Here is a 26710-nt window from a genome sequence, read left to right as displayed (position 1 = left end):
TTGTAGTTTTGCTAACATGACCGTTTCTGAATGCAAACCAACACCCTGAGGTGGTTCAAATCACACAGAGAAGACAGATCCAATAACTCTGATAAACATTGTCAAGCCTAATGGGACAGGAGAAAATTTTGGCACCTTTTATCCTCTTGGGAGCAAAGCTTTCAGAATTTTATAACCAACTTAAAAGTATAAATCAACTACTTCACTTTGTATGTAAGAACATTGTTCTCATTAAATTGTGTATGTCTTCAGGGTCAAAAAAACTACCATTTACTGGCCAAACACAGCAACAATGCTTAACATATTCAAGGAATGAGCTTTAAAAATTCAGTGTAGGATCAGCCGAAGTTATATAAATGCTGAATTTTACCCACTTTAATAGGTTCCAAAACACTTTTTCCTTAGATATATATGAAATATTCCTGCTTTACATATTAATACATGTATGTTCAGCCACAGCCTACAGGTACATTAAAAAGTAAGGGAGGAGCCACTGCATCTCACAATACTTCACGAAGACTCTTCTGAGCTGTTTTAGTAGAAAATTCGTGTGGCAAACTTGAATAAACAGTTTAAAAGTTTCAGCGGTAACATTATTGGCTTGCCAATAATTTTAATGGATGCATATGATAAAGAAATACAAGTGGAACTTAACTGAAAAGAGCACTGGGAAAGCTACTGAATAAAAGAAGGTTTCACGTACGATAAAGACACAATCCATACGGCAGCAAAGAAAGATCATGCTCGAAATCGGACCATCACCTTTTTCATTTACAATTTGGCTGTAACACTCTTCCCTGGTTTGCAATGCCAACAGACCCTACAACAAGCCAAGTACCAATTCCAGGCCAGCAACGACGTTCAAATGAAATACTGACCTATGTGATTACCCAGCTTCCCATAAACTCATCACAAGAAATACTAAGTGCTATGACAAACTATTTCACACAGCTGAGAGAACATGCAGTCAGTTTCTCTCAATTAAACAGTTAAGCAGCCCAAGTAAAAGAGGAAAAAATAGCATGTTAAAAGCAACCAAGCTAGAAGTAGTTAATGATTGCCTGCCATTCTAGCAAAACAAAAACACTCCCCAAAATTTCTTAAGTATTTCTTTCCTTTCCCTCCTGTTAACTTGCAGTTTGGGCACGTGTGTAAAGCTGATGGAAAAAGTTAAACAAGGAGCAGTACTTGAGCTGTTTATTATTCTCTAATTTAAATACGGGAGTAACACACCTCAAAATTATGATTAAAAGAATAGCAGGAGGGACAAAAAGCTGTCACAAAGCTGCGTGATCTCACCTGCTGAAGGATAATCCCAAGGGAATTCTTGTCCTTTTGGTTCACTCCATCTCTTTGCAAGCGAGCAAGTAGCTCTGGTTTCTTGTAATTCTTCAGTGCCAGTAAGTGAATTATCCTGTCCCTGTACGGCCGCTGAGAGACAGCACCGTGAGCGTGAGTCCTCCGCACCGCCACCGCGGGGTTCACGGGTGCCGACCTCTTCCTCTGGGGAGCTGCATCCGGAACGCTTCGTGGGGGAGGCCTTTTGACCTGGACTTTTTTTCCTAAAGTAAAGGTGAAGAAAAAGGAAAAAAGAAAAAAAAAAGGTGACGTGGGAGGTCAAGGGAAAATGAGAGAATTGATCTACAAGAATTTACCAAACTGGATAAACTCTGAAAACTGTATTTACTTAGCATTTCAAGTTCCACAAGAATACACAGGTAGTAAAGGTGGCTCGAGCAAGGCATCAGTGAAGAAATATTCAATTAGAAAAATAAAGCTGGTCAATGAGTGATACTGGTAGGAAGACTTCCCCAATTATTCATGTAGACTGTGTTTTTATTACTTTTCCAGTTTATAAGCTCAAGCACTGAATACCCAAGATCAGGCTCTTCTGTTTTTTAGGAGAGTAAAGTGTGATGCAAGGGTCTCGCAAGTAATTAAAAGATTCCTCATTAATGCCTAGCGAGACCAAGTCTATACAATTAATTGCATCACCGGATAAATAAACTACAAGCACTTGGTGTTAATCACTTGAGTTACCATAAATTAAACCACATTTTAAACCGAAATCTTTCCCACTTATTAAACAAGACCAAGTTTGTCAGAAACAATATACCAAAGATTCAACATCCCTTGGGAACAAGTTCTAAAACATGGCCTGCACAGCATTTTGGATCAAACTCTATAAAAATACGTGTTTCTCGCTCAAGGAACAATGCAAGTGTTTGCAAGCGAAGCATCCAGAACTGAGAAATAACATCACCCAACTTGAACGTCAGTTTTCCAGAAAAAGACCCAAACTTCTATAGTCTGTGTTTTTAAATACCATTTGCTATCGGACAGAAAAAAAAATATTTGTCAAATATTATAGAAAATCACTGTAGTCCACACGGTTTGCAATCTAACAGAGGATGTGACCCAACCTAGGCATTTTTCTGAAACCAACAACTCACGTTTGGTACGTGAAGGAGACTTTAATGAGTACTGGTGGCAAAATCTGGAGCTTGCCTGCCCTAAAAGACATGCAGACTCTGAGCTGTGCTTATGTATCACTTGTCCTCAGAACAGCACAAATTTATTTCCATTTTGTAGTGGAGACCAAACCTTTATAACCTTTCCATCCTGCATATTACCTGGACTTTGCCCTTCTGGTTTTCAGGAACGAACCTAAGTGTGCACACACAGGGTTACTTTTTAGACCTTTATGAACTTGCTAGTTGGTTGTTGAACACATTACAAACATTTTGATGAGTTAAATTTGATGTAGATACACAAACCCACCACACACCCCATAGTGTAAGCAGCATCCAAACAAAATAGCTCCTGAAGTTGTGTCTCTGAATCACTTAAAAACCCCAAATTAACTGAAAACATAACCAATCATTAACATGACCAACAACTACAGTTCCTAATTTGACCTGCGTGAAGAATGCTGCAAAGTCACACCGTGACCTACCAGCAGCTAGACCTGTCCTACCTGAGCTCCACCAACGCCAGTCTGAAACAAAACATCCCCAAACACCGTAATTGTCTTAATGCCAGTCTTGAGACCCCATTTACTTAATGTTAAATTCACCTAAGATCTGTTTAAACCACCGAAAAAAAACATGCTGACCAACCACACGTGAAGTAGAATTTCTGCAATTAGAAGGTCTGAAATACATGAAAGCGGCTCCTGTCATGCTGCTGTTAAAGAGCAGCGTGGACACCATGGGGAAACCAGAACAACTTCATGTCCTGGCACTAACCCGTTCCCAGCTTCCTCAGTGTCAAGGCCTTACACACTTATATCTGTGTCTCCAAAACCCATGACTACGCTGGCTTAAAATGCTGTGCAGTAAGCTGAGGCAGAGCGAGCGATGGACCGTGATGGGACGTCTGTGCTGGAGGACACAGCCAAAGCCAAGTGAGAGCCTGTTCTACTCGATGAGCATGAAGAACTGGCTGGAGGCTCGGGCCCAAAGAGCTGTGGTGAACGGAGCCAAATCCAGTTGGCTGCTGGTTATGAGTGGTGTCCCCAGGGCTCAGTATGGGGGCCAGTTCTTCTTAATTTCTTTATCAATGATCTGGATGAGGGAATCGAGTGCACCCTCTGTCATCTTGCAGATGACACCAGGTTGGGTGTAGTGTTGATGTGCTGGAGGGTGGGATGGCCGTACAGAGGAGTCTGGACCGGCTGGATCGATGGGCTGAGGCCAATTGTCTGAGGGTCACCAAGGCCAAGTGCTGGGTCCTGCCCTTGGTTCACAACAACCCCATGGACGCTGCAGCTGGGGAAGAGCGGCTGTAAAGGCCCTGGGGGTGTTGGTGCCAGCGGCTGAACATGAGCCAGAGTGTGCCCAGGTGGCCAAGAGACCACAGCATCCTGGCTGGTACCAGCACTGGGGTGGCCAGCAGGCCCAGGGCAGTGACCGAACCTGTGCTGGGACCTGGGGAGGACAAACCGCCAATCCTGGGGGCAGTTCTGGGCCCCTCACGCCAAGATACACCTTGAGGTGCTGGAGCGAGTGGAGAGAAGGGAACGGAGCTGGTGAGGGGCTGGAGCACAAGTGTGATGGGAGCGGCTGAGGGACCTGGGGGTTCAGCTGGAGAACAGGAGCTGAGGGGAGACCTTCTGATCTCTGAACTGCCTGAAAGGAGCTTGGAGCCAGGGGGGTCGGGCTCTGCTCCCCAGGAACAAGCGCCAGGAGCAGAGGAAACGGCCTCAAGTTGCACCAGGGGAGGTTGAGGTTGGATGTGGGAACAATTTCTTCCCCAAAGGGCTGTGGGGCATTGAACAGGCTGCCCAGGGCAGTGCTGGAGTCACCATCCCTGGAGGGCTGGACAGACGGACAGGAGGTTCTCAGGACATGGGGCAGGGACAGGGGTGGGTTATGGTTGGACTCGATGAGCCTGAGAGTCCATTCCAACCGAAACAATTCAATGATTTTGAGATGAAGGTACCTGCTCCAGGTCACCGCTGCGGGCAGGACCAGCGCTGTCCGACCACCGAGTGCCTACAGGTGGATGTTCACCTTGGATCTGCAGCTCCAGGCTCCTCGGGCAAACAGTACCCAGAACAGTCTAATAACGGATGATACCACCTAAACACTTTTTGTTTTGTGGGAAACAAAGAAATTCATGGGGAGATGCCAACATTACCTTACTGTAACCTTTTTTTTCTTTAAAAAAAACCAACAAAACTGTCTTGTAGTAACAGTTGCTTACTGATGAGCAAGATATCAAATAAGTAAAATTCAATCAGGATTAAGAACTGTGAAAAGTCCAGTTTTCCAAATCAAGCTTATGAATTTGTATATGAGACTTCTGCAACGCTATTTTTTTTAGATTAAAAATTGATGTTAGTAGTTTAGCACAGTATTCAGGTACCCAAAAGTGCTGTTACAAAAACAAAACGTTAGCTGCTAAACCAGAGGAGGTAAGTGCATGGGGTGGTAAAAACCCTCACCTCAATGGTCAAACTTTCAACCAGTCAAGCAATATGGGAAAATGGAAGGAAAAAAAGTCTAATGTCTGAATGCAGCAACAGGAGACGGCAAATCTGCCAAGTGAGGGCAAGCTACCTACACCTGAGACCTCTGCGGACACCACCTTTCCCGAGGATGCACTGAAAAGATCAATTACCGGATTTGAAATCTTACAGACAGCTATTAGAAAATGAAATACAACCATACCTAAAAATGGTCCACCAGGTTTAATAACCTTTGCACTTCGATTGCGCGACTCCTCTTCTGCCTGGGTCATGCGCTCTCTGGTCGTCTGATAGGAATCGCTTGTTGCACATACTGTAATTTTATTCTGTATAGATCCCAGGCAACTGAGTTGCGAGGCTCCAGAACTATAAAAACATTGAAAAAGGTTGAGCCCGAGCACTAGTTCAGGTTTAGAAGTATGGTTGTATCAGGAACTTTAAAACCTGTCTTAACAGGTGAATAAGTATGTTTTCCAGTTCTGACAGCTAGCTAGGCCATAAATACATCTAAAATTGCCTCCGTGCAGCCAAACTGTATCAGTTTTACCTGTCAATGTAATGACATTTCCTCACATAATTGCACCTGAGAGGCAGACTCGGGGCACTGCTGGTGGTGGAACTGATCACGGCTGCAATGACAATGACAGGGCAACTCACGTCACATCACAACCCTAATGGCGGGCAGCTCGGGTCCCAGAGGTTTCACACCCTCTGTAAGGTGTAACTCTGCCTGAGGTGGCCCCAGGCAGCCCCAGGCCCGCGGAGGACAAGCCGTCCTTGCCCCAAGAGCTCTGCACAGCCCGCGCTGCCCATGTCCCCGCGGCTTCGTTTGAACTGGCCTAATTAGCACCACTCTTAACGAGTACACTGTGCCGCACCCCCCACGGCAACAACTCTGACCAGAGAAAGGGCACCGGCTCTAGCTAACCCAAAACATTTCAACCACGCTAAAACTCCCCATCATGGCTCCAAAAGGGTCAAGAAACTCATGTCTCAACCTGCCACGTAATTTCTGGACCTCACAAAGCTGGACCAAGCCACCGACAAATATTTCAAGACGGCACATCTACAGTTTAGTCCATAGCCTAGACCTACGCAATGATTCCTCACTCCAAAATCAGCACATTCGCTAGGAAAAAAGAGTCCTTCTTGCCATCTAAAGCACAGCTTTTACCCATCGCCCATTTCCTTCAATATTGCTGCCTTTTATGTGCTTTTTCACCACAGGAACAGCCAAGCACTAAGACCCTCGGGCTGGGCATTTTCAAAATCCAAGCCAGTTTTGAAGTTAGACCTGACTTGAGCTGAAAATTAGACCAGACACCCTGCAGAAGTCCTTTCTGGTCTTATTGTTTCAAACGACTCCGGATGTAACACTACGCAAATTTTGTATTAACTTTGCAAGCACTTTGCACAAACTGAGAGGTGGCTACAAAGAACTTTGGAAAAGCTAGCCTGAATTAGATTTTGAAGTAGATGAGCAAAATAAAATCACATTAAAACTACCTAGGCACGCTATCCAGAAATATTCAGAGTTAAAGCAGCTGAAATGCAATCTTACATCAAAAAATAGAGCTTAATTCAAGTGAAGGTGCTTCTTCCCAAGAAGAAAGTGCCCTCAGAGATGCTCACCAGCAGCAAGGCAGGACCCTTCACATCACCCCGGCTGCCGGCTTTGTGCCTCAGGTAAGAGTTTAACCAAAACCAAGCAAACATGCAAGCCCCAGGCTCCCCCACTAAACCACTCAGCTTCTCCCAGCCCCGTCAGTTCAATGAGGTCACTGAAAGGCTGTATTGTAGCACAACAGACCTAATGCAAGGGGAGGAAGAAAGATGAGGACGCTGAGAGATCTCCCATTAGGCAGAGAGTTATTAAATGAGCTCATTTTCTTATTGCTCCCAAAACCTGCTCTCTGGGAATCTCTGTTTCGGCAGTGAGGGCAGAAGCTCTCCTGTGTCCAAGAACTTTTTGGAGACACGTCGCTGTGTCCGTCTGCTGTCGGCTCCTCACATCAACACAAACTCCACCCGAGATGTCGGCATCGATCAAACGGGACAACCAGCACCACTGGGCCACATCAATACTACGGTGAATGCAAAATTCTAGAAGCTGAAGCAAATGTTGTGTAAAATCACAGTATTTTCTTGCCTGTTCGGTAGATGTTAACACTGTTCACCCTGGCGGAATGGACCAGGACAAGGTGCTGCTGTATTACGTTTGGGTTCTGAAATGCCATGGTCATGGAATTACGGATAAGGTCACAAAGTTATGTGGTTCTTAAAATAAGAAACTACCCATCGTGGCCAGCACCCCAGCACGCTGCCAGCCATAATCATATTTACATATGGTTGCAGAATGGATCTGGTCTAGCTTGGACTACACCGAACTCAAAATGCTTTTAAAAATAGCACCAAGTACTCAAAAGGTTACTTTTTATAAGAGCAAACCCAGAAAGAATTTTATGCAAAAGCGAATATTTATAACTTGAAAGAAATCATGCTATTGCTAGGAATTAATTCTCTACTGCAGCTTGTCAGTAGGAGCATGCTTCTGTTAAAGGTTTTGCTATACGCTCAAAACCACAGAATCTACTTAAATTTGCCACGAAAGAAAATGCTAAGTAAAACTTACCTTGAGTCCGTTTGCTGGACGCAGTCAAAGCTTCCCTGAGGGTTATCTTTGCCAACGTTTGACACGTAGAAGTTAAACGTATGTGCTTCATTTGGCGCATCAGCTCTGGGAATTTTAATATGCTAGAAGGCAAGAAAAAAGGTTTATGTAAAAGCTTCAATCCACGCTCCTTTACTTGCCATTAACCAGGACCATAATTTTACACGAGAAAACGTATTTCAAGGATTTTGAAGTTATTTGAGTCACGTCACTAGAAAAGCTGCTTTGGCACAATCCTCCCGCTGAAACCAGCGCCGAGTGCGTTTGTCGCAGCCCTTAGTTCAGCAAAGCATCCAAGTCGCAAGTCATCCTTCCCCATCTACTGCAATTAATATGCGTGTGCTTAACTTCAAGTGCCAGCGCCTGAGTCTAATCACACAGGCTGAAGCTCAGCTAACAAAACAGAACAGAGCAATTTGCGCAGATTTTCCCCAACTCTGAGATTTGTGCGGCCAAAATGAAGCTCCAAGAAGGAAAATAAACAACAACACCCACATGAGTAAAATTCTTAATCTATAAGAGATAATTTCAACTCCAACCGGTGCTAAAAGCCTTATTCTTTTACTCAGCAATTATTTGCATAAATGTGAAATGTAAATAGGTTTTTCTAAGTTTAGTCACATATAACAAAACTTGATTTCCTTGGCTGAACCCGTGATCTAGTACAGAATGTGCTGCATTCTGCTGCAGCTTGAAAATGTAAATATGGGGAATCATTAAAATGTTTATTGGCATAGGCACATTTTTCAGTGTGCTGCTATGCAAAACAATACTGAGGCACCAAATACTAGTGACATCCAGCTACTTTATTCTGAAGGTAAAATTAGCTTGCGGTAAATCGAAAAAGCTACTCTTTTGAAATCTGCTTGGATTTTTGATGGAATATTGAACACAACTAACAAATAAAGGTAAGAAAAAGCAATATCCAACAGTCTCCTAGAAATCTTTCTCTCAATATTTGCTTGTGAGATCGGTTAGTCTTCATAAATGTCATTTATACAAAGTGCTACTGCAAAACAGCTCAGCTACCATTTCTATCAGTATTTTAATCATTAGAAGCGACGTTTTACCAACAGCTTGGGACAGTGACTGGACGTGAAGGAGAAAGACAAGTCATCTGAACATCATATTATTTTACTTAAGTTTAAGTAGTAGTGTGCTTAAAAGAGCAACCTGTGCATTTTATACAAGAATGGAAACAAATCAGGTAAATTGCCGAACACACAATCTTCAATTATATACACATCTTCACCTTTTACTGATTATGAAGGCTACTATAAACATCAACCTAAGAAGACCACAGGGGCCCAAACGACAGTAAAATTCATCTGCTTTCTATAGAATTAAGTACAATTGATTGAATGTTTCAGCATACTGGTTTAACTATAAATTCAGCAGGTGTGTATGTATTAATTTGAGAATTTGAATTCTACCCACTGTAGAAGACACGTTTTCTAGCACGATACACTTTTCGGAAAACCAATAAATATATACTGTGATAACCGTGGGGCTGGCCCTCGGGAACACGGCCGAGCAGGGGAGGGAGGTGGACATTGCTTTGTGTCCTTGGACTTCATTCTCAAAGCTTATTTTGAGCAAATCTTCACTTGCTGTTCATCAGCCTAAAGAATATATATGCACGCACTTAAACATTAGGAATTTCTGTACCCTAACATCTATATTTAAAATTCCAGAAGAATTGCCATGGGTATTAAACCATAAAGCGGCTCAATGTGTTTTGATGCAATGATGTTAAGACACGAGCTGGTCTCGGAGTATGTTTGAAAACATGTTTGTTGCTGTTCCGCTCCCTCCAGGGAAGTCTGATTTCTCCCAAAAACTGAAGACACACACTGATACGGAGGAAAACAAGTCTGCCCTGGCATGGGCCTGAGAAACCTACACCAACAGATTTATCAGGTGCAAACTCAAACGGGAACACTGAATGGCTCAAGGCTTCTCAAACACAAACTCAACAAGAAAGATATCAAAAGTGACGAGGGAACCAGCGACTGCAACCACCATGAGTAATTACAAGCTCTAGAAATTAATTTAATACTCGAATTTTTCGGATACGTTTTTCGCAAACTTTGCAAGAATTAGATGCTCATTCCTTGGGTATTCACTAAATTGGATGAAGAGGATGTAAGAACTGTGTGGGAGTATTTACTTCAGAAGTGGCAGTGCAACTAACCTGGGAATAAAAAACCAAAGTGTTATTATTTAATCTGTAATGCAGACACAAGCCTTTCATTTTGTGACCCTTTTTGGGGACCCATTCAGAACATCCACACAGCCTAAAACTTTGTCCCTCGAACAAGCACATTTTTTGAGATTTGTCATAATTCAGATAACCCAGTTTAATAAACTTGGGAAAAGCTCCAAGGGAAGTCACATTTTAAGTTATATGCAGTCTAGAAAGCATTCCTAGGATATCAACACATTTAAAGAGAAAGCAATACGTGAACCAGATAAACTTGCTGACAACACCTGGGGTTGCAAAAACAATCGCCACCTTAAACGCTTAAGATGAAGTTTTACTGCTGTTGACATATTCGTCATTCCTTTCTGTGTCCCGCCAGACAACACAACACTTCGAAGGAGTTCACAGACTCAGCAACTTCTGCGAATAAGCACTTTGTTTTGAATAAACAATTCTGGTTTTAAATTGTAAAGTTTTATTATAGGGTTCTGAAGTGTTCAATAGGCAGTTTAAAGATTTTTTCGCTTAATCAGAATTAACATACTGCATTACCTGAGATAAGCATAGTGGCAAAATGTTTCCTTTCCCTATTTGAGCGGTACTTGCAGAAGGTGGCCAAGAAGCCCTTATTAACAAAGCACACACTGCAACCACATTAATCCATAACAGAAAATAAACCTTTGTTTGCATCAGGAAGCAGCGCAGCAAGCCTGCTGTCAGCACCTTTGTGATTTGTATTCAACCCTCCATATATAAAGAACATCTGGCTGGTCCATGTCGTGCAACACGCTGAAAAGGAGCTTGCTCTATTCTCTTACAGCAAACAGGGATATTTCCAAACAGCAAACTACCAAGTATGATAACTACATGGCTTCCCCCACCCGGGTGGCCTGTGAAACAGCAATATATAGCAATTCAAGGGATCCACATGTATAAATGTAGGAATAGTTACATTTACACAGTCCTCAGATTGCATTCAGCCCTCTGAAGGGACCAGGAGGCTGATGTGGCCCCCAGTGAAAATGAGTGTGACACCGCGGTATGGGCTGTCACAGAAGGCGAAATGCAGTGAAGAAACGGCTTGTAAGGGACGGGCAACAACTCATTTTGTGTGTGTGTGTTCGCTAATAAGTACTGCTGCTCGTTAAAACTTAACTTCTAGCCTCATTTTCTCCTTCCTTAACCGTGATTCCTAATAACAAGCAGCAACTTTATGTGAAATTCTTGGCGATTAGAGTATTTTCTCTGTTGCAGATGGTAATTCACCCTTAGATTTACGCAGTGGATGATGAGAGGGGAAGGAGAAGGGGAAGGGGAAGGGGAAGGGGGAGGGGGAGGGGAAGGGGAGAGTGAGGGAAGGGAAGGGAAGGGAAGGGAAGGGAGGGAAGGGAAGGGAAGGGAAGGGAAGGGAAGGGAAGGGAAGGGAAGGGAAGGGAAGGGAAGGGAAGGGAAGGGAAGGGAAGGGAAGGGAAGGGAAGGGAAGGGAAGGGAAGGGAAGGGAAGGGAAGGGAAGGGAAGGGAAGGGAAGGGAAGGGAAGGGAAGGGAAGGGAAGGGAAGGGAAGGGAAGGGAAGGGAAGGGAAGGGAAGGGAAGGGAAGGGAAGGGAAGGGAAGGGAAGGGAAGGGAAGGGAAGAGAAGAGAAAAAATATAAAAAAGAGAAAAAATATAAAAAGAGAAAAAGAGAAAAAGAGGAAAAAGAGAAAAAAGAGAAAAAGAGATAAAGAGATAAAGAGAAGAAGGAGAAAAAAAGAGAAAAAGGAGAGAAAAAAGAGAAGAGAAAAAAAGAGAAAAAAAGAAGTTCTCTTCTAGGGCAGCTTCCTGAGCGCTGTGGCTGCAGCACACACAGCAGCGCATTCACAGGAGAATCCTCCTTTCCTGGAGCACCTCCAGCTGAACCACGACGCAGCCGCTGCTTCTCGCAGCCGGGCTCAGCTCCACCGGGCGCAGGGGAGCGCTGTGCAGCGGCGTGCGGGCGGTCAGGACATCACACCTGTTCATCCACGCGCCGAAACTCAGGAAGGTGCCGGCTCCATGTGCTAAAGGACATCCCAGGACTGAGCTGGTACAGGGTCCTCTCGGATTTAAAGATCAAAAAAGCTCTCAGCACAGGGTACAAAAACAATATCGGAAGAACAGACCTTCTGTGGAGATGAAGTCTTATCGTTTTTCTGCTTTAGAAATTTGAGACTTCAGGATAAAACTGTAAAGTTTTATTATTGCAAGCTGTTTGGAAACAAGAGGATGTAGAGGTCACTTCTAAGTCTTCTCAAATGAAAATAAGGTTTCACATTTAAGTGACAGGAGAAAAGTCAAGGCTCTCCTCAGCCTGCTTTAAAACATCACTTTGAATTCCTCAAACCAGCCAGCGATTTGTTACCATCTAATGGATTTAGTAGAAGGGAATATCCGCTTTTAGCGTAAAGCTCCTCTTCCCAATCCCCACATCTGACACAACCCTCACCACCCCTAGTCAGAAAGTCCCTTTTATTTCTCCACTCCAGCTTCTCCCATTATCCATAGAGAACTGGGACTAGAACGTGTGTAGAGATGGAACATTTTTTAAAAAGCCTTTTATTTCAACAGTAGTGTTTTATCCTCAGCTGGGAGTCAGATAGTTGCCTGAATTGCAGAGGAAGCACCCTCAGCAGACAAACAAAACCACTGCTTGTTTTTGGCAACATTTAAGGAAATGTATGGCTGTCGTAGGTAACCTGCAACCTCGTCACTGGGAAACACACCCTGAGAGCTCTGATCTGCCACTGGAAACCAGTTTGGAGGAGGGATGGGATGGGATGGGATGGGATGGGATGGGATGGGATGGGATGGGATGGGATGGGATGGGATGGGAGCCTTGCAAAGGGCCAGTTGTCTGCCACACAATTTGTGTATGCTGGAAATACTCAGAATGTGGCTACACAACATACAGAAACAAGGAGCTAACAACTTCCCTCCTGTTGTACGTATGGTAGTAAACATCCTGTTTTAATTTACCATCTGTATTGACGGCCTTAAATTTCTGCTTCTATTGCAGAGACTTAGGATCTAGGAGTCTCCCACAATAAATTACATAGTTTGCATTTCCTTAGTTATGGACAGATCTGAAAAGTAATGTAAGAGATCACTGCTCCTGCAGCAAGGCGCCTGCAGACGTTTCCATCTCTCAGAGCACCGCAGCAAACCTTACTGTTGAGTTTCATAATGAAAAAGCACATACCTGGATGAACTTGTTATCAGAAACAAAGGTGACACCACTGTAAATTAACATTTGGCTCATCGGAAGTCTTGTGACTCTCAGATTTTGATAGTTTTTGATAAAAACTACAGGCTATTGGGTTTGGTTTGGATTTTTACAGCTGAGAAATAGTCTCACCCAGCCCAGTAACATCTCAGACCTCACATACTACTGTTTTAAAGCAGCATGTGAAATTTCGCAGAGCGAGAGAGGGTGCAGCATTGATGAAGCGCGCTGGTAATTTCTTCACCCCGACAGCCAGGTTAATTATTGTACTCCGAGAGCTCATTTTGAACGCAGCTCCTGCTCCGTCCCTCGCCAGCAGATCTGCATTACTGGATTACTTCCCAGCGCAATTAGCAAATCCAACTTCCCTCCTGATGGGAGCACGATCTCGATCTGTGCTCCCAGCCACTCTCCCTGGCACAGCGGTTTTGGCTCATTGTTATTAATTCCAGCAAGGGAATTATTTTGCCCGTATAGTTTAAATTGCAAATAAGCTGTAACGAGAAAGGATTTTCTCACAAGTGCAGCATCAAGGGACTTTGATTTGCACAAGCAGCTTTGTTATAGACACAATTCTACCAGCATCTGAGTCCTGTTCAGCCAAACCGATGCTGGATCAGGACTGAAGTCTCACACCTTTGGGCAGGAATATGTCCTCACACTGGCATAAAAACCTTACCCATCCTCCCCTCATTCCTTTCCAGCTCTCTGTACACAAGCACGGCACAGTTATTATATGGAAAACTGGACCAGTTAATGGATCTGAATTAAGGCTGGCAGCACAATAGGCACAATCTTCAGTCTTTAAAAACAAGTCTTTGGCCATCCCTTAAAGTTCAAATACTAAACCTAAAATCTTAAATCATTCCTGTTAGAGATCACAGCCTGCATTTAATTTTACCTTCAGCTTTAGTTCTCCAGTTTGCACCACTGAGTGATTGTTCAACAGGACCCGTAGCTTTTAGGAGGCCACAACTCTTCCTATTTTCCATCAACAGGCTTGAAATAATTTATTAGGGTTTCACAACAGGTCCAAGAAGCATCAGTAGTCTCTGGTATAACAAACCCCACTCCTCAAAGCTGCACTTACGCTTCACACGTTGAAACCAACCACTTAAAGTCCATTGTAAGACGTTAAATTTGCACTACTCAGTTGACACCTTACAAGTCACTCCCATTGCTTTCAAATATTGGCTAAAAGGTGACAAAAGCAAGATTAAAAGAAGCATACTTACAGCATGATTCTCTTCCTGTTTCAGCTACAATTTTTAAGTAAATATACAATGAAACATACCTGGTGTTAAGCAGATCTTCAGAACATTTGTAGGATGTATTTTATTTAAAATAAGTGAAAGCGGTTAACCCACATCGCATTTATTTCCCATTATAACAAGACGACAAAATACTCACCCCTTGGGATCCTTGAAACTGAATTGAAGGTTGAGAAGAAACACAATCCTACGAAAGAAAACAAGTAGAACGTAAGCAAAATGACAAACCCCAGCAAAAGCTATTTCGAGGCTCTCGCAGCCCCGGGGTTTCCCTGCTCGGTGCCGAGGACTCCGAGAGCCGGAGCTTTGTTGGTCTCAGCAAGGACACCTGGACACCACAGGGAGTCACGGACGGCACTGAGCGTTGTACAAAAGGTATTTGCTGGCACGGAAAGGAGAAACAACCCCTCCTCAAAGTACCATGGAATGTGGGGGCCCAAACCAGCCTGCTTTCCCCTTCCCAAACCATGCCCTGCTGTCCTGGTGGTTTATAGATTGAAATGGTGATGCTGGAAACCAAACCTCCCACCGCAACACCTCCCGAGCAATGCGGACAGCCCGGCCACCGCCACGAGGGGCACCACCCCTCCTCTGCTCTTTCGCTCTTAAATTAAGCTAATTAACCTCAGCTAACACATCTGAAAGACCAAAAGAGATTCAGTACCATCAACCTCATTCCAAAAGCTTCCGAGTTCCCCCCAACAATCTTTGTTTCTTCAGCCAACTATCTGCCAAGGGAAATAGTGCAGTATGGCCAAAAATAACAAAAGTCACCTGCACCCTGCCTCTGTAACTCCACGGCACCAAGCGCAGCCTGTTCCTAAGAGAATGGAAGAGTCCTGCTCGGCTTCTGTGCTGACACCGTGGTCCGTGAGGACTTGCAAATATAAAGGGAACAAAATTTAAAAATTAAGGAGGTTGCTAGTGGGAAACTACTTCTGTCTGTCGCAAGCTGGCTTGTGGTCTGGTCTGCTCCTCAGCACAGCCCAAACAGCAGCACCGACGCTGCCAGCAGGAGCCCGCTGATAAGAATATCCCGTTTTAGCAGCAATGCTGACTTTGCTCAGCTTTACTGAATCCCGAAACCACGGTGCTGGACCCGAAAACATATGGGCAGCTGTGCTGACAGCCCCGATCTGCCAGGTTGTGTCCACGGGGTGCTACAGAGCGTTTCCCAGCTCTCTGCAAACACGCTCAACAAGTTGCACCAAACGATGAAATCCTAATGAATACAGACTTTATTGCAGCAAAAGCAAGTGTCTATGGACCCTTTCAAAATCATTATTCTTGCTTTTCCACAACTGCAGGCCTATATGCTGAGGTTATGGAGCAGCCAAAAACACATACAACCTTAAGGCCCGAAATGGCTTGCTGCCAATTCATCTGCTCCACAAACCCTCCGACTCAAAGCCAAGTTTTACAAGTCACCTGAGTTTGACATTATTGACATTATTGACATACCTGCCTGCTTGTCCACATGTAAGTAAATTCATTTAAAAAACGCCAAGTCCAGCGCACAGTTATGAACCCAAGCCTTTGTCAGAGGTTTTCCAGAATAAAGCTTAGTGCTGTACACAGAAATTGATGTATGAAGGCACTTCACAAAACACCAAACCAGACAGGCTATGCCATGAGGGTGCAGGACCACGCAGCAGCCATCACCTCGGTACAGCAGCTCACAGAACTTGACACAAGCTGATTTTTGATTCACCAGCCACCTCCTGTACCGCAGCACAAGGAAATGATGCTAAAAAAATACATAAATTTAGCAGGGCATCGAGCAGAAAGGTCTCGTATACTCGTTGGCAGGCGGTCTGGAGCACCAGGCTGCTGAAGCAGGGACCTTGGCCCTGCCACCAAATCTGTCCCCACAGCATCCAACAACCTGACGGTTTGAACAGCCCCCACGTGGACCTGCAGCTCCTCCAAACCCCGTCCCCCTGCTCCCTCAGGATCACACAGTTTTCCTGCGCTTTCTTCTCGCAGCCAAGAGTGTGACGTTCTGTGGGAGCCCAGGAGTCCCACCACCTTCCTACGCCCATTTCCCTCGTTGGGGTGTCCGCGGTTGCATCCCTCATCAGCCCCGTTCTCCACCTATTCAGACACATTTGTCCACGAATTAGTCCAGCCCTTATCTGAACCCACTGACAAACCAGGAGTCCACAGGTGACTTGGAATGTGGATGCTTTACACAGCACCAAAGGGACCCTTCCCCATCACCCTCAACACCCGCCCAGGCGGTCATGGAACTAATCCTTTCCAAGGACTGCAAATGGCGACTCCAAAATCTCTCATCTTGTAGCTACAACTGCCTGTTCCAAGTTTCATGTCATGCAGAGCTTATGTTTGCCCCTACAGGTTACTTTACCTGTGGTGAAAACAATATTCCATCTTCTTTGACACCAATTCAGATGAGCAAGGTCTTTCCAGAGCTCCTCAGCATCACTTTCATAGAATTGCAGGATCATTTCAGTTGGAGGAGACCCTCAGGATCACCGAGTACAACCATAACCCAACTCCAGCACTAAACTATGTCCCCGAGAACCTCATGTAAATGCTTTTTAAACACCTCCAGCGACCGGAACCACCTGAAAAACGCAAGTATCTCTTCCAAACTTTGAGATCTCAGTATCTTCTCCAGGCTATTGCTCAATATGTTAAGCGAAAGCGGCCCTAGGACTGAGATCTAGGAAATCAGAGGTGGACTTGCTGCCTCCACGAAGAACATGTGAGCTAATTCCTCCTGCCAATGCACCCTCACCAGCTTGGCCAGTTCAGCCCAAAACTTCTGGAACAGCACAAACTTGAAAACCCCACAACCCCACACCTGGGGTATAAACTCCAGAGCCCTGCCTAGTTAATCCAAGGAGGTGAACCTGGAAAAAACTGTCAGCGCCTGAAACAGCTGGAGCAACGTGCACACCGCCTCACTAAAGAGTAGGAATAATCACGGATCAAGGCAGGTGGAAAGCAAGATACTACAGAAGAGGTTAAAAAAATATATTAGTTAGAGCTGCTGTGACATTCAGGTCTTAAAGCTCTAATCTGGGGCACAAAACCTCAAGAACTAGCTGGCTTGTCTTCTCCAGGTTCACTCTTTTGCTTAATAGTCTTTGGGCAGGGACTGCGTCTGCTTGCAAGACTCAAGATCTGCACACACACGGCACGCTGCAAGTAACTCAGATATTTATGAGGCACCACCCTGGTATATGAAGCTAATTATCTACTATGTTCCAGGCACGCTGACTCAGAGTGAGCAGAAGATGCCTTCGCATCAGCACATTAGAGGCTGTGATGTATAGTAACACTTTTCATAGGCTTTGATAATTTTTACAGAGCTGTGTATTACGTAGCAGGAGGCTACGACAAGATAACAGTGCTCTCAGCAATGCCAGCATAAGGATTTCCCCAACAGCCTCCTCCTCTTTCCATTGAGCTCTCTTCCCTGCCTCAGGGACTACAGCCACCCACCGAGCCCAAAAAAGTTGTCGATAATGAAACACAGAATCCTTTAGGTTGGAAGAGACCCTCAATATCAGCAAGTCCAAGCGTTAACCCAACTCTGTCACCAAACTATGTCCCTAAGTTTATGGCCTTGGGTCAGCACAACTCACGCTGGGAATTAGAGATCTCCTTGCAAGAAGAAAAAGCACTTGGAAGGAAAGACTACCTGCACTGATAAAGTCCAACAAGTTACTGCAGACAGCGTATCGCTGCGCAGAGGATCCCCAGCGAGCACATCAGCCGCATCCCAACAGCTGCGACGACCGAGAGACCAAAGCAGCCAGTCAGGCTGAGCTTAATGAAGTTCAGATCAACAGCTCTGACCCCAGACGCAGAATATAGTCAAATAACCCTGCTGTGGGGTTTCCATTTGAATACATGGATATGGAGATACAACAGTAATTTAACCTCCTTTGGTGTATCCACTCTGATTAGTCTTGGAGTTACACTGTTTTGTTGGGGCTTTTGTTTTTTAAATATGCAACGTCTTCTCACAATCCAGACAGTACCCGCTAACCAGGAACACCCGAAACACACAGCTCCACAACCTGGTTACTATACAGACCCTACAGACACGGCACTCATCATTGCACCAAGAGTACTTCACCAACACCAGTGCCTTTATCCTCCTGTTCACCATAAGCAGGTGTTACTACCATTTTACAAGTAGTAACAGAAAGAGACAATTAAGATCCGCATCACCTGGTAGTTTTGGGTGTCAGATGTAAAAAATTCAAGTTTTGATTTTCAGTGAGACTCGTTGGCACTTGACACTGTCACTGGTGGCTCCCAGTTCCCCGCACTGTCCCCATGAGCAGCTCGCAGCAGTCGCAGTGCACACCAGGGGTGCTGCAAATGGGAACACGCGACCGCCTGGTGCCAAAACCAGACCGCCAGCACCAGGATGGGGTTAACACAAAGCAGGGAGCAGATGCAAAGAGGGTAACAGGCCAACCTGGTGCATCCCATCAGCTCATCCCACCTCCTGGAGCCACAGCACTGATGCTGCAGCCCTGGGGCCGACAGGAGGAGCCTGGGGAGGGGGAAAGTGGTGGAGGTGCTGGGCCAGGAGGCAGGACTGCCTTTCTGAGGGAAACTGACCGATAGATCTACCTAGCTGTACAGGAGAATGAAAGTTGTATTCTTGCTGCATGGTCATAATCTGCTCAACAGCCCACAGCTCCTTCCAGCACTTGTGGGTCTCTTCCATAACCTCCTCATCTGGGTGTTCCTGCTCCAGAGGGGGGATTGCACTGGATCTGCTGTCCAGGTCCCTTCCAATCCCTGACATTCTGGGATTCTGTGATTTAACTCACTAACCTAGAAGAAGACATTCAAAAACACAGCCGAACGGGTCGTTTTCTGCAAGGGAAAGAAACGGAACAAACCTTTTCCCTTTCAGGGGCCATGAAACCTGAAATGAGTCCAAGCCACCTCACCACGTCGCTGTGGACGCTCAGCTGAGCTGTACCTCCAGCGATCACCGGTGCAGGGTACACACAAGGCACCACGACCGAGCCACCGCGTTTGCCAGGAGAGCATCTCTCTGCCCTAAGCAATTCCTGCTGCCCCGTGTCTCATCAGCCACAACCTCCTGACACCTGAAACAGGACACGTGCCTTCGTCACTCCATACCAGACCTCTGACTTCGGCAGGGCACAGCCCTGGGCGCCGGACGAGGATTCTGTGGAAAGGTAACGCATTCATACTCCTGGAAGAACTATAGCTAACACACAGCTACCCCAAAGAAACTGTAGGGATTAGGATATATATTTTTTCCCCTGCTAACAGATTTCTTTGAAAATGGACTCAAAGTTAGCAACAACACAAAAGCAACGCACAGTGACGTCACCCAGGCCTTGCTGCCATAAGAAAACAGGTTCCAAAGAGCTTGCAGTCAACTAGTCACTGAGGAAAATGCATTTATAATAAGTACTCTTATGCTCCAATTGATCAGCTCTGCATTATCGGTTACATCACACGTTCAGATACATGCAATCTTAGATTTCAAGAAATCAAACTAGAACAGACACAACTTATCAACGCTCCACCAGTACATTTAGACTGGCAACTCGGAGACAGAGATGCCACACAGGCACATCCCTTACGTTTGCACAGAAGTGAGCACCAGCCTTCTACAATGGAGTAACTGCATCAGTGGACAAAGGAAGGGCTACGGGTGTCATCTGTTTGGACTTCTGTAAAGCCTCTGACATGGTTTCCCACAACATCCCTCTCTCTGAATTGGCAAGACATGGATTTGATGGGTGGACTGTTCACTGGATGAGGAACTGGCTGGTAACATCCAGAGGGCAGCAGTCAATGACACAATGTCTGGATGGGCACCAGTGACAAGTGCTGTCCCTCAGGGGTCCATATGGGGATCAGTGCTGTTTAACGTCTTCATCAACGACATCAACAGTGGGATCAAGTTCACCCTCAGCAAGTTTGTGCATGACACCGAGCTGAGTGGTACAGGTGACACACCTGAGGGATGTGATCCATGCAGAGGGACCTGGACAAGCTCAAGAAGTGGATCCATGCAAACACCATGAGGTTCAACAAGGCCCAGTGCCAGGTCCTGCCCCTGGTGGGACACCCCCGGTATCGGTCCCGGCTGGGGTGCAGGATGCAGAGCAGCCCCAGGAGAAGGGCTTGGGGCACTGGGCTGAGAGATCGGCCATGAGCCGCCATGTGCGCTCGCAGCCCAGGAGCCAACGGTGCCCTGGGCTGCATCCCCAGCCCCGTGGGCAGCAGGTTTGGGGATCCTGCCCCTCTGCTCCGCTCTGGTGAGACCCCCCTGCAGTGCTGGGCCAGCTCGGGGTCCTCAGCACAGGACACACATGGAGCTGCTGGAGAGGGGCCAGAGGAGCCCCAGGAATGACTGAGGCTGGCACAGCTCTGCTGGGGACAGGTGAGAGAGCTGGGGTGTTCAGCTGGAGAAGAGAAGCTCCAGGACACCTCAGTGCACCTTTCAGTGCTTAAAAGGGGCCCATGAGAAAGATGGGACAGACTATAGAGCAGGGCCTGTTGTGACAGGACAAGGGTGATGGTTTAAACTAAAGGAGGGAGATTCAGGCCGGACATGGGGAAGGAATTGTTGTCCTGAGGGTGGTGAGAGCCTGGCCCAGGTACCCAGAGAGGTGGTGGATGAACCATCCCTGGAGACATCCCAGGCCAGGCTGGACGGGCTCTGAGCACCCTGAGCTGGTGAAGGTGTCCCTGTCATGGCAGGGAGGGCATCTGAAGGTCCCTGCCAACTCAGACTATTCCATGATTCCACAATTCTGTGATTCTATAACCAGCCAACCTCATCCTCCAGCTCCCCACTCAGAGTTACTAAAAAGTCTTGCTCCCGGTCTTCTCCATCACTCTCAGTTAACATCAGTCTGCTTTTCTCTTTCCCTCAGGCTTATTTTCCCAGTCTTCTTGTGTCACCAACTTTAGTTCCCCCTGCAGCCAAGTCCCACCTTGATCTCTCCCCAGTTGCTCCTCTGGGGTGGCATTGCCCCACTACAGGTGCCAGAGCCCATCCTGATGCACCTCAACCTAAACCCATCACAGCTGTGGACACACGCAAGCTGCAGTTCTGAAAAGACTAACGAACAAGGTGTCCACCTTTGAACTCACCTCAGAAGCACAAAAGCAAATCCTCTGTCCCATCTGTGAGCAGAAGCACATCCTCATTCCCAGAACGATGCTGTCGGAGCTCCCCAAAATGCCAACCTTTGCAAAAAAAAAAAACCTAGTGTTCTAAGCACCAGACAAAATCCCAGCTTTTGGGGCAGACGTGAGCCACAGGGAATTTCAACCCTGGTAAATGAAATATGGCAGAGCCCTATGACTCCATTTCATTTAGTTAGATTGGGGGAACATCAGGCAAACATTGCGGCTCATACACTCGCTGATTCAGCAGTTCTGCAGCTGCAACACCCCAAAAACTGTTTGAAGAATAAAAACTTAAACGTAAGACAGACTCCTAGGAGTCACAACTATCCTCAAATCTTACAGACCAAAAGCTTTGCTTTAACAGCACGCAGAATAAAATACACACCTCCAGCTGCTTTCACCTGGAGAAGCACAGCTGAAACACGACTGTAGACGGACATTAATCCTGCACAGAGCTGTGTCAGTGGAGGACAGCGCTGTCCCCACGGCTCTGCAGACACCGCTCTATGCGGCATTCCCCGATCTCTTCAGAGCAGTCAGCAGATTAGGTGCGACCACACCAGCCAGAGTGAAATTGTATGTTGTAGCCAAGCCAGACGAGAGGTCCCATGCACGCCAAGGTAAAACAACTGCACTCGTCTGTAACCTGTTCTCTTTATGCTGCTCCTGAGGATCATATAGTAGCCAACTTTACAGCTAAGCCAGCAAAAGGTGAATTATTTGTTCTGTTGCTGGGCTAAATTTCTGCACAGAGGGTGGAGTTCAGCACTATAACTTGAGCTAATCTAATCAGCTGCCACTGGAAAAGGGAGGTTCTGCTCCCACCGCTGACCCTGGCCATGCGCTCCATGCCCTCCCATCGCCTCACCTCCCCTGCGCCTCCATCCAGCACCGCACCGGCATGGAAAAAGGAAACAAGGGCAACTGTAGAGCCTGACGTCTGGGCAGGAACAACCCCAGGTTCCAGTATAAGTTGGGGAATGAGCTATTAGAGAGGAGTGTAGGGGAAAGGGAGCTGGGGGTCCTGGGGACAGCAGGGTGACCATGAGCCAGCACTGGGCCCTTGTGGCCAGGAAGCCAATGGGACCTGGGGTGGGTTAGAAGGGGGTGGTCAGTAGGTCAGAGAGGTTCTCCTGCCCCTCTGCTCTGCCCTGGGGAGACCACACCTGGAATATCGTGTCCAGTTGTGGCCCCTCAGCTCCAGAAGGACAGGGAACTGCTGGAGAGAGTCCAGCGCAGCCACCAAGATGCTGAAGGCAGTGGAGCATCTCCCGGGTGAGGAAAGGCTGAGGGAGCTGGGGCTCTGGAGCTGGAGAACAGGAGACTGAGGGGGGACTCATTCCTGGGGATCAATATGGAAAGGGGCAGTGTCAGGAGGATGGAGCCAGGCTCTTCTGGGTGACAACCAGTGACAGGACAAGGGGCAGTGGGTGCAAACTGAAACACAGGAGGTTCTACTGAAAGAGGAGAAGCAACTTGTTGGGGGTGAGGGTGTCAGAGCCTGGCCCAGGCTGCCCAGGGAGGCTGTGGAGTCTCCTTCTCTGCAGACATTCAAACCCGCCTGGACCCCTTCCTGTGGAACCTCAGCTGGGTGTTCCTGCTCCATGGGGGGATTGCACTGGATGAGCTTTCCAGGTCCCTTCCAACCCCTCACCTCTCTGAAAAGAACCCCACAACTCAATAAACGGGTTCAGCAAAATCCCGGGGAGCAATACAAGGGATACAGGAGGTGATGCACCAGGTCTGGCAGCAGCAAGATGCCGGAGCAGCTGAGCAGGGAATGCTCAGCTCTGCTTTGGGAGCTGGACCCCAGACATTGCCTGTCCACAGGACACGGATGCACCGGAGAACCGTCCTGCACGTCTCGCCGCTCGCTCTGCAGAGCAGCAGAATCGCTGGCCTCAGAGGGCAACAAACACTCAACCGAAGGCAAACTATTACTACACACTAAACAGAACCTGATTAAAAAAAAAATCCGTGCTTTAAATTAATTAATATTGCCACAGATAATGCTCGAGGATTTTAAAGCATGCTGCTCAATACTGCCAAAGGAAATCTAGGCAAGAATATCTTCTGTCATCTGAACCCAGTCTAAGCCAGGACATGGTGATGGAGCACGCGAGGCAAAGAGAATCAGGGTTTGAACTCACCAGCACCAAGCTGCTGCACAGACACAACCTCTGCTCTGTGTCTCTGAAGGTGGAGTTGCAGTTAGATGATTTAATGTAAGAATTTAAGAGTCTTTCGAGTTTTCTTTAACTGTCATGACAGCTAAGAAAGTCCTCAGCAGAGGCTGAGTGCTCCATTCTTTATGCAGACTGTTTAAATCTGTATGTTAAGCAATCCACAACACTGAGCCAGATTACAAACTGCTGGGTTCCACAGGTGATGGGATAGGTAAGTCAGAGGGTGATCCTGATTTCTCATCTCTACACTTTCTGAGATACTATCTGTGTTACACAGACAGAACAGAGGCAACAGCAGAACTGCAGGTCAGCTTCCTTGCATACCCTTTACTACATTCCCCAGTTTAAGCAATGCTGATTTTTTAAGCCTTCATTGTAAATTTTTCGGTTGCACAGTTAGAACTGAAATAGGTCAGCAACACAGATGTGCGCTAAGCTATCGAGGAGGAAGGTTTCACCAGCTGCAGACAATCAATCCTGTCCTCCCGCGGCACCAGACAGACGTGTGAGCTCGCAGAACGAAACCTGACCTGTCTTAAACGGAGACAGCATCCCCTAACGGCGATATTCCTGTCAAACACCAATAAAACAAACAAAAAGCATCTGCAGTAAGACAACTCCGAGGGTCGCTTCCTGAAGCACCACGGGTTTTCCTGCCAGTGCAAGAGTCAGAAATGCGTGATTTGGTTGAAGAGCTGAAAATATTACACCTTCTAAACCGAGAGGCTAGAAAAACAGACCTAGAAGTTTTCATGTTCTATTACTCTTCCACTTGCCACTGTTCAAATGGCACATCCAGACTCGAGCAGGAGCAGATTACGGAAAGCAGACCTGCAGGACGCGTTAGAGACTCATTTACTGCTAGGAAGATGAAGAAACAGTGAAATAGGGAAAAGAATTTTGATTATTTTCTTGATCATAATGACCACAAATAACTCTTTATTCAGTTTGCAATATCCTGATGATTAGGCATGTATTACTCATTTTTCATGCAAAATTGCATTAACTCAGAAATTGATCCTGGTTTGGAAAAAAAAAATAGGTAAATTATTTACCCAAGTTGTTTCATCAATTAGAAATAATTAAACTTCTCCCAATATGTATTTACTTACAGTAAAGAAAGCAGGTTTTTTACAGTCAGCATGATTTCCAGCTTGCCATGTGTCTGGACACACAGAAGTGTCCGATTTCAAACCACAACACCACATATCGCACTTCCACAAGGCGTGCACAACCTCTGGGGATCTCCGCTCCCGATTACCACACAAAATACCCAAAACGAGGAGTCGGAGCTGCCTGGCGCTCGGATCCCATCACGAGGGAGATCAGAGCAGCGTGTCCCACCTGCATCCCATGGGCTGCAGGATGGCATCCCTCATCCTTCATCCCTCATCCTTCATCCCTCATCCTTCAATGTCACTTTAAGAATCCCTTCCACAAAGAAGAGAATATAGAATCCACCAAACACGGCAACTGCTTTCTCAGCATAGTTATCTATTTCGGGGTCAAACCCAAACGCCTCTGGAACGAGACGGAAAATTTAATTAGAAAAGAGAGTACCAATGGCCAAGCCCACAAAGCAGGCTAAAACCTTGGGGGAATGTGACTTCTTCAAGACGGGAGTTAAAATCAATCCCAGAAGCAATGCCAAGTTAATGATAGTCACAGCCATGAACCCAAATCCCCAAACTTGCAAAGAATGTGGTTTAGACGTATCCACAAAGTTTTCCTGATGATCACACGGGTGAAAAATCAGCTGTTGCAGAACAGCAGGACATATTGTGGACAAGCCTGAATTTAATAAATGACTGTTGTTTGGTATCCCGTGCAAAGAAAAAATTTCTTCACCAGTCAAGCACCGGTTGTGGTGCAGGTGGGTCAGCAGTATCCTTCATCCCTCATCCTTCATCCCTCCATCCCTCATCTCTCACCTTCCTCATCCCTCATCTCTCCATCCCTCATCTCCCTCATCTCTCCATCCCTCATCTCCCTCATCCTTCATCCCTCCATCCCTCATCCCTCATCCTTCACCCCTCATACTCCTCATCCTTTATATCCCTCATCCTTTATATCCCTCATCCTTCCTCGGGAGGACAGAACCCGTCCGTCCTGCACTAAATGACTTTAAATTAGCCGCAGGGATCCCGCGGCTGCGGCTGCAAATATCAAATACCTGAGTCACTTTTGGGACGGGCGCTCGCTGGCTGCGAGCCCCTCTGCATCCCCACGGACACCCGGCCCTGCCCACCCGCGGGGACAGCCCGTGTAAACACCGGGTAATGACAAAACCATTAATTTCAGTCAGCGGGCACGCTGGAAGTTTGCGAAGTGTCACCGCGGCGGAGAGAACGCGCAACAACCTCCAACCGCCACCGGGCTCCTCGGACCCGTCCCCGCGGACACGAGTGGGGATCCAGGAGTGTCCCGGCACCTGCGCCCCGCGGGCACTGCGGGGGAGGGGGTGCCGAGGCTGCCAAGGAGACCCGGCGGGGCTGCACACACGGACACCCCGGTGACCCCCCCACGGAGCCGCGCCGCTCACCTTGCAGCTCTGGTACTTCTCCAGCGCCCGCACCGCGGTCTCGGTCAGCTTGACGTGCATGACGGTGACTCGGGACGAGCCGTCCTCGCAGGACACCCCGTACCGCTCCCCTTCCCGCAGCTCCGCCATCTTCCGCGGCCCCTCAACGGCCGCCGGCCGCTCCGGCCATCCCGCCCCGCCGGCCCCGCCGCGCAGCCGCGACACGCCCAGCGGCACCGGGCTGTGGCGTCACTGGGGGCGGGGAGCGCGGCCGGGGACACCGGGAGGAACGGAATAGTGTGCGGGGGTGGATGGGACCGGCGGGAATGGCCGGAGTTTGTGCTGAAGGGAGCGTCCCCCAGTGCCCCCCTGCCATGACAGGGACATCTTCACCAGCTCAGGTTGCTCAGAGCCCGTCCAGCCTGGCCTGGGATGTCTCCAGGGATGGTTCATCCACCACCTCTCTGGTACCTGG

The 26710-nt window shown here is 47.0% G+C and overlaps 1 protein-coding gene across 2 annotated transcripts in view; it reads right to left on the bottom strand.

Moving 5' to 3' along the window:
- ELL2 (elongation factor for RNA polymerase II 2) overlaps positions 1-26404 on the bottom strand; it is a 38869-nt gene extending 12465 nt beyond the window's left edge. For both annotated transcript variants that reach the window (XM_065861221.2, XM_071802439.1), the window contains exons 1-5: positions 26257-26404; positions 14495-14542; positions 7605-7726; positions 5175-5338; positions 1300-1562 (exon numbers count right to left, since the gene is read on the bottom strand). In XM_065861221.2, the coding sequence (XP_065717293.1) occupies positions 1300-1562; positions 5175-5338; positions 7605-7726; positions 14495-14542; positions 26257-26385 (726 nt within the window). In that variant the 5' untranslated portion in view covers positions 26386-26404. The remainder of the gene's footprint in view (positions 1-1299; positions 1563-5174; positions 5339-7604; positions 7727-14494; positions 14543-26256) is intronic.
- Positions 26405-26710: the final 306 nt, after the last annotated feature.

Source organism: Patagioenas fasciata, chromosome Z, assembly GCF_037038585.1.
Source record: "Patagioenas fasciata isolate bPatFas1 chromosome Z, bPatFas1.hap1, whole genome shotgun sequence".
NCBI lineage: Eukaryota > Metazoa > Chordata > Aves > Columbiformes > Columbidae > Patagioenas > Patagioenas fasciata.
Note: the sequence above shows the minus strand (reverse complement) of the source record. Positions and strands in the feature narration are given on the sequence as shown.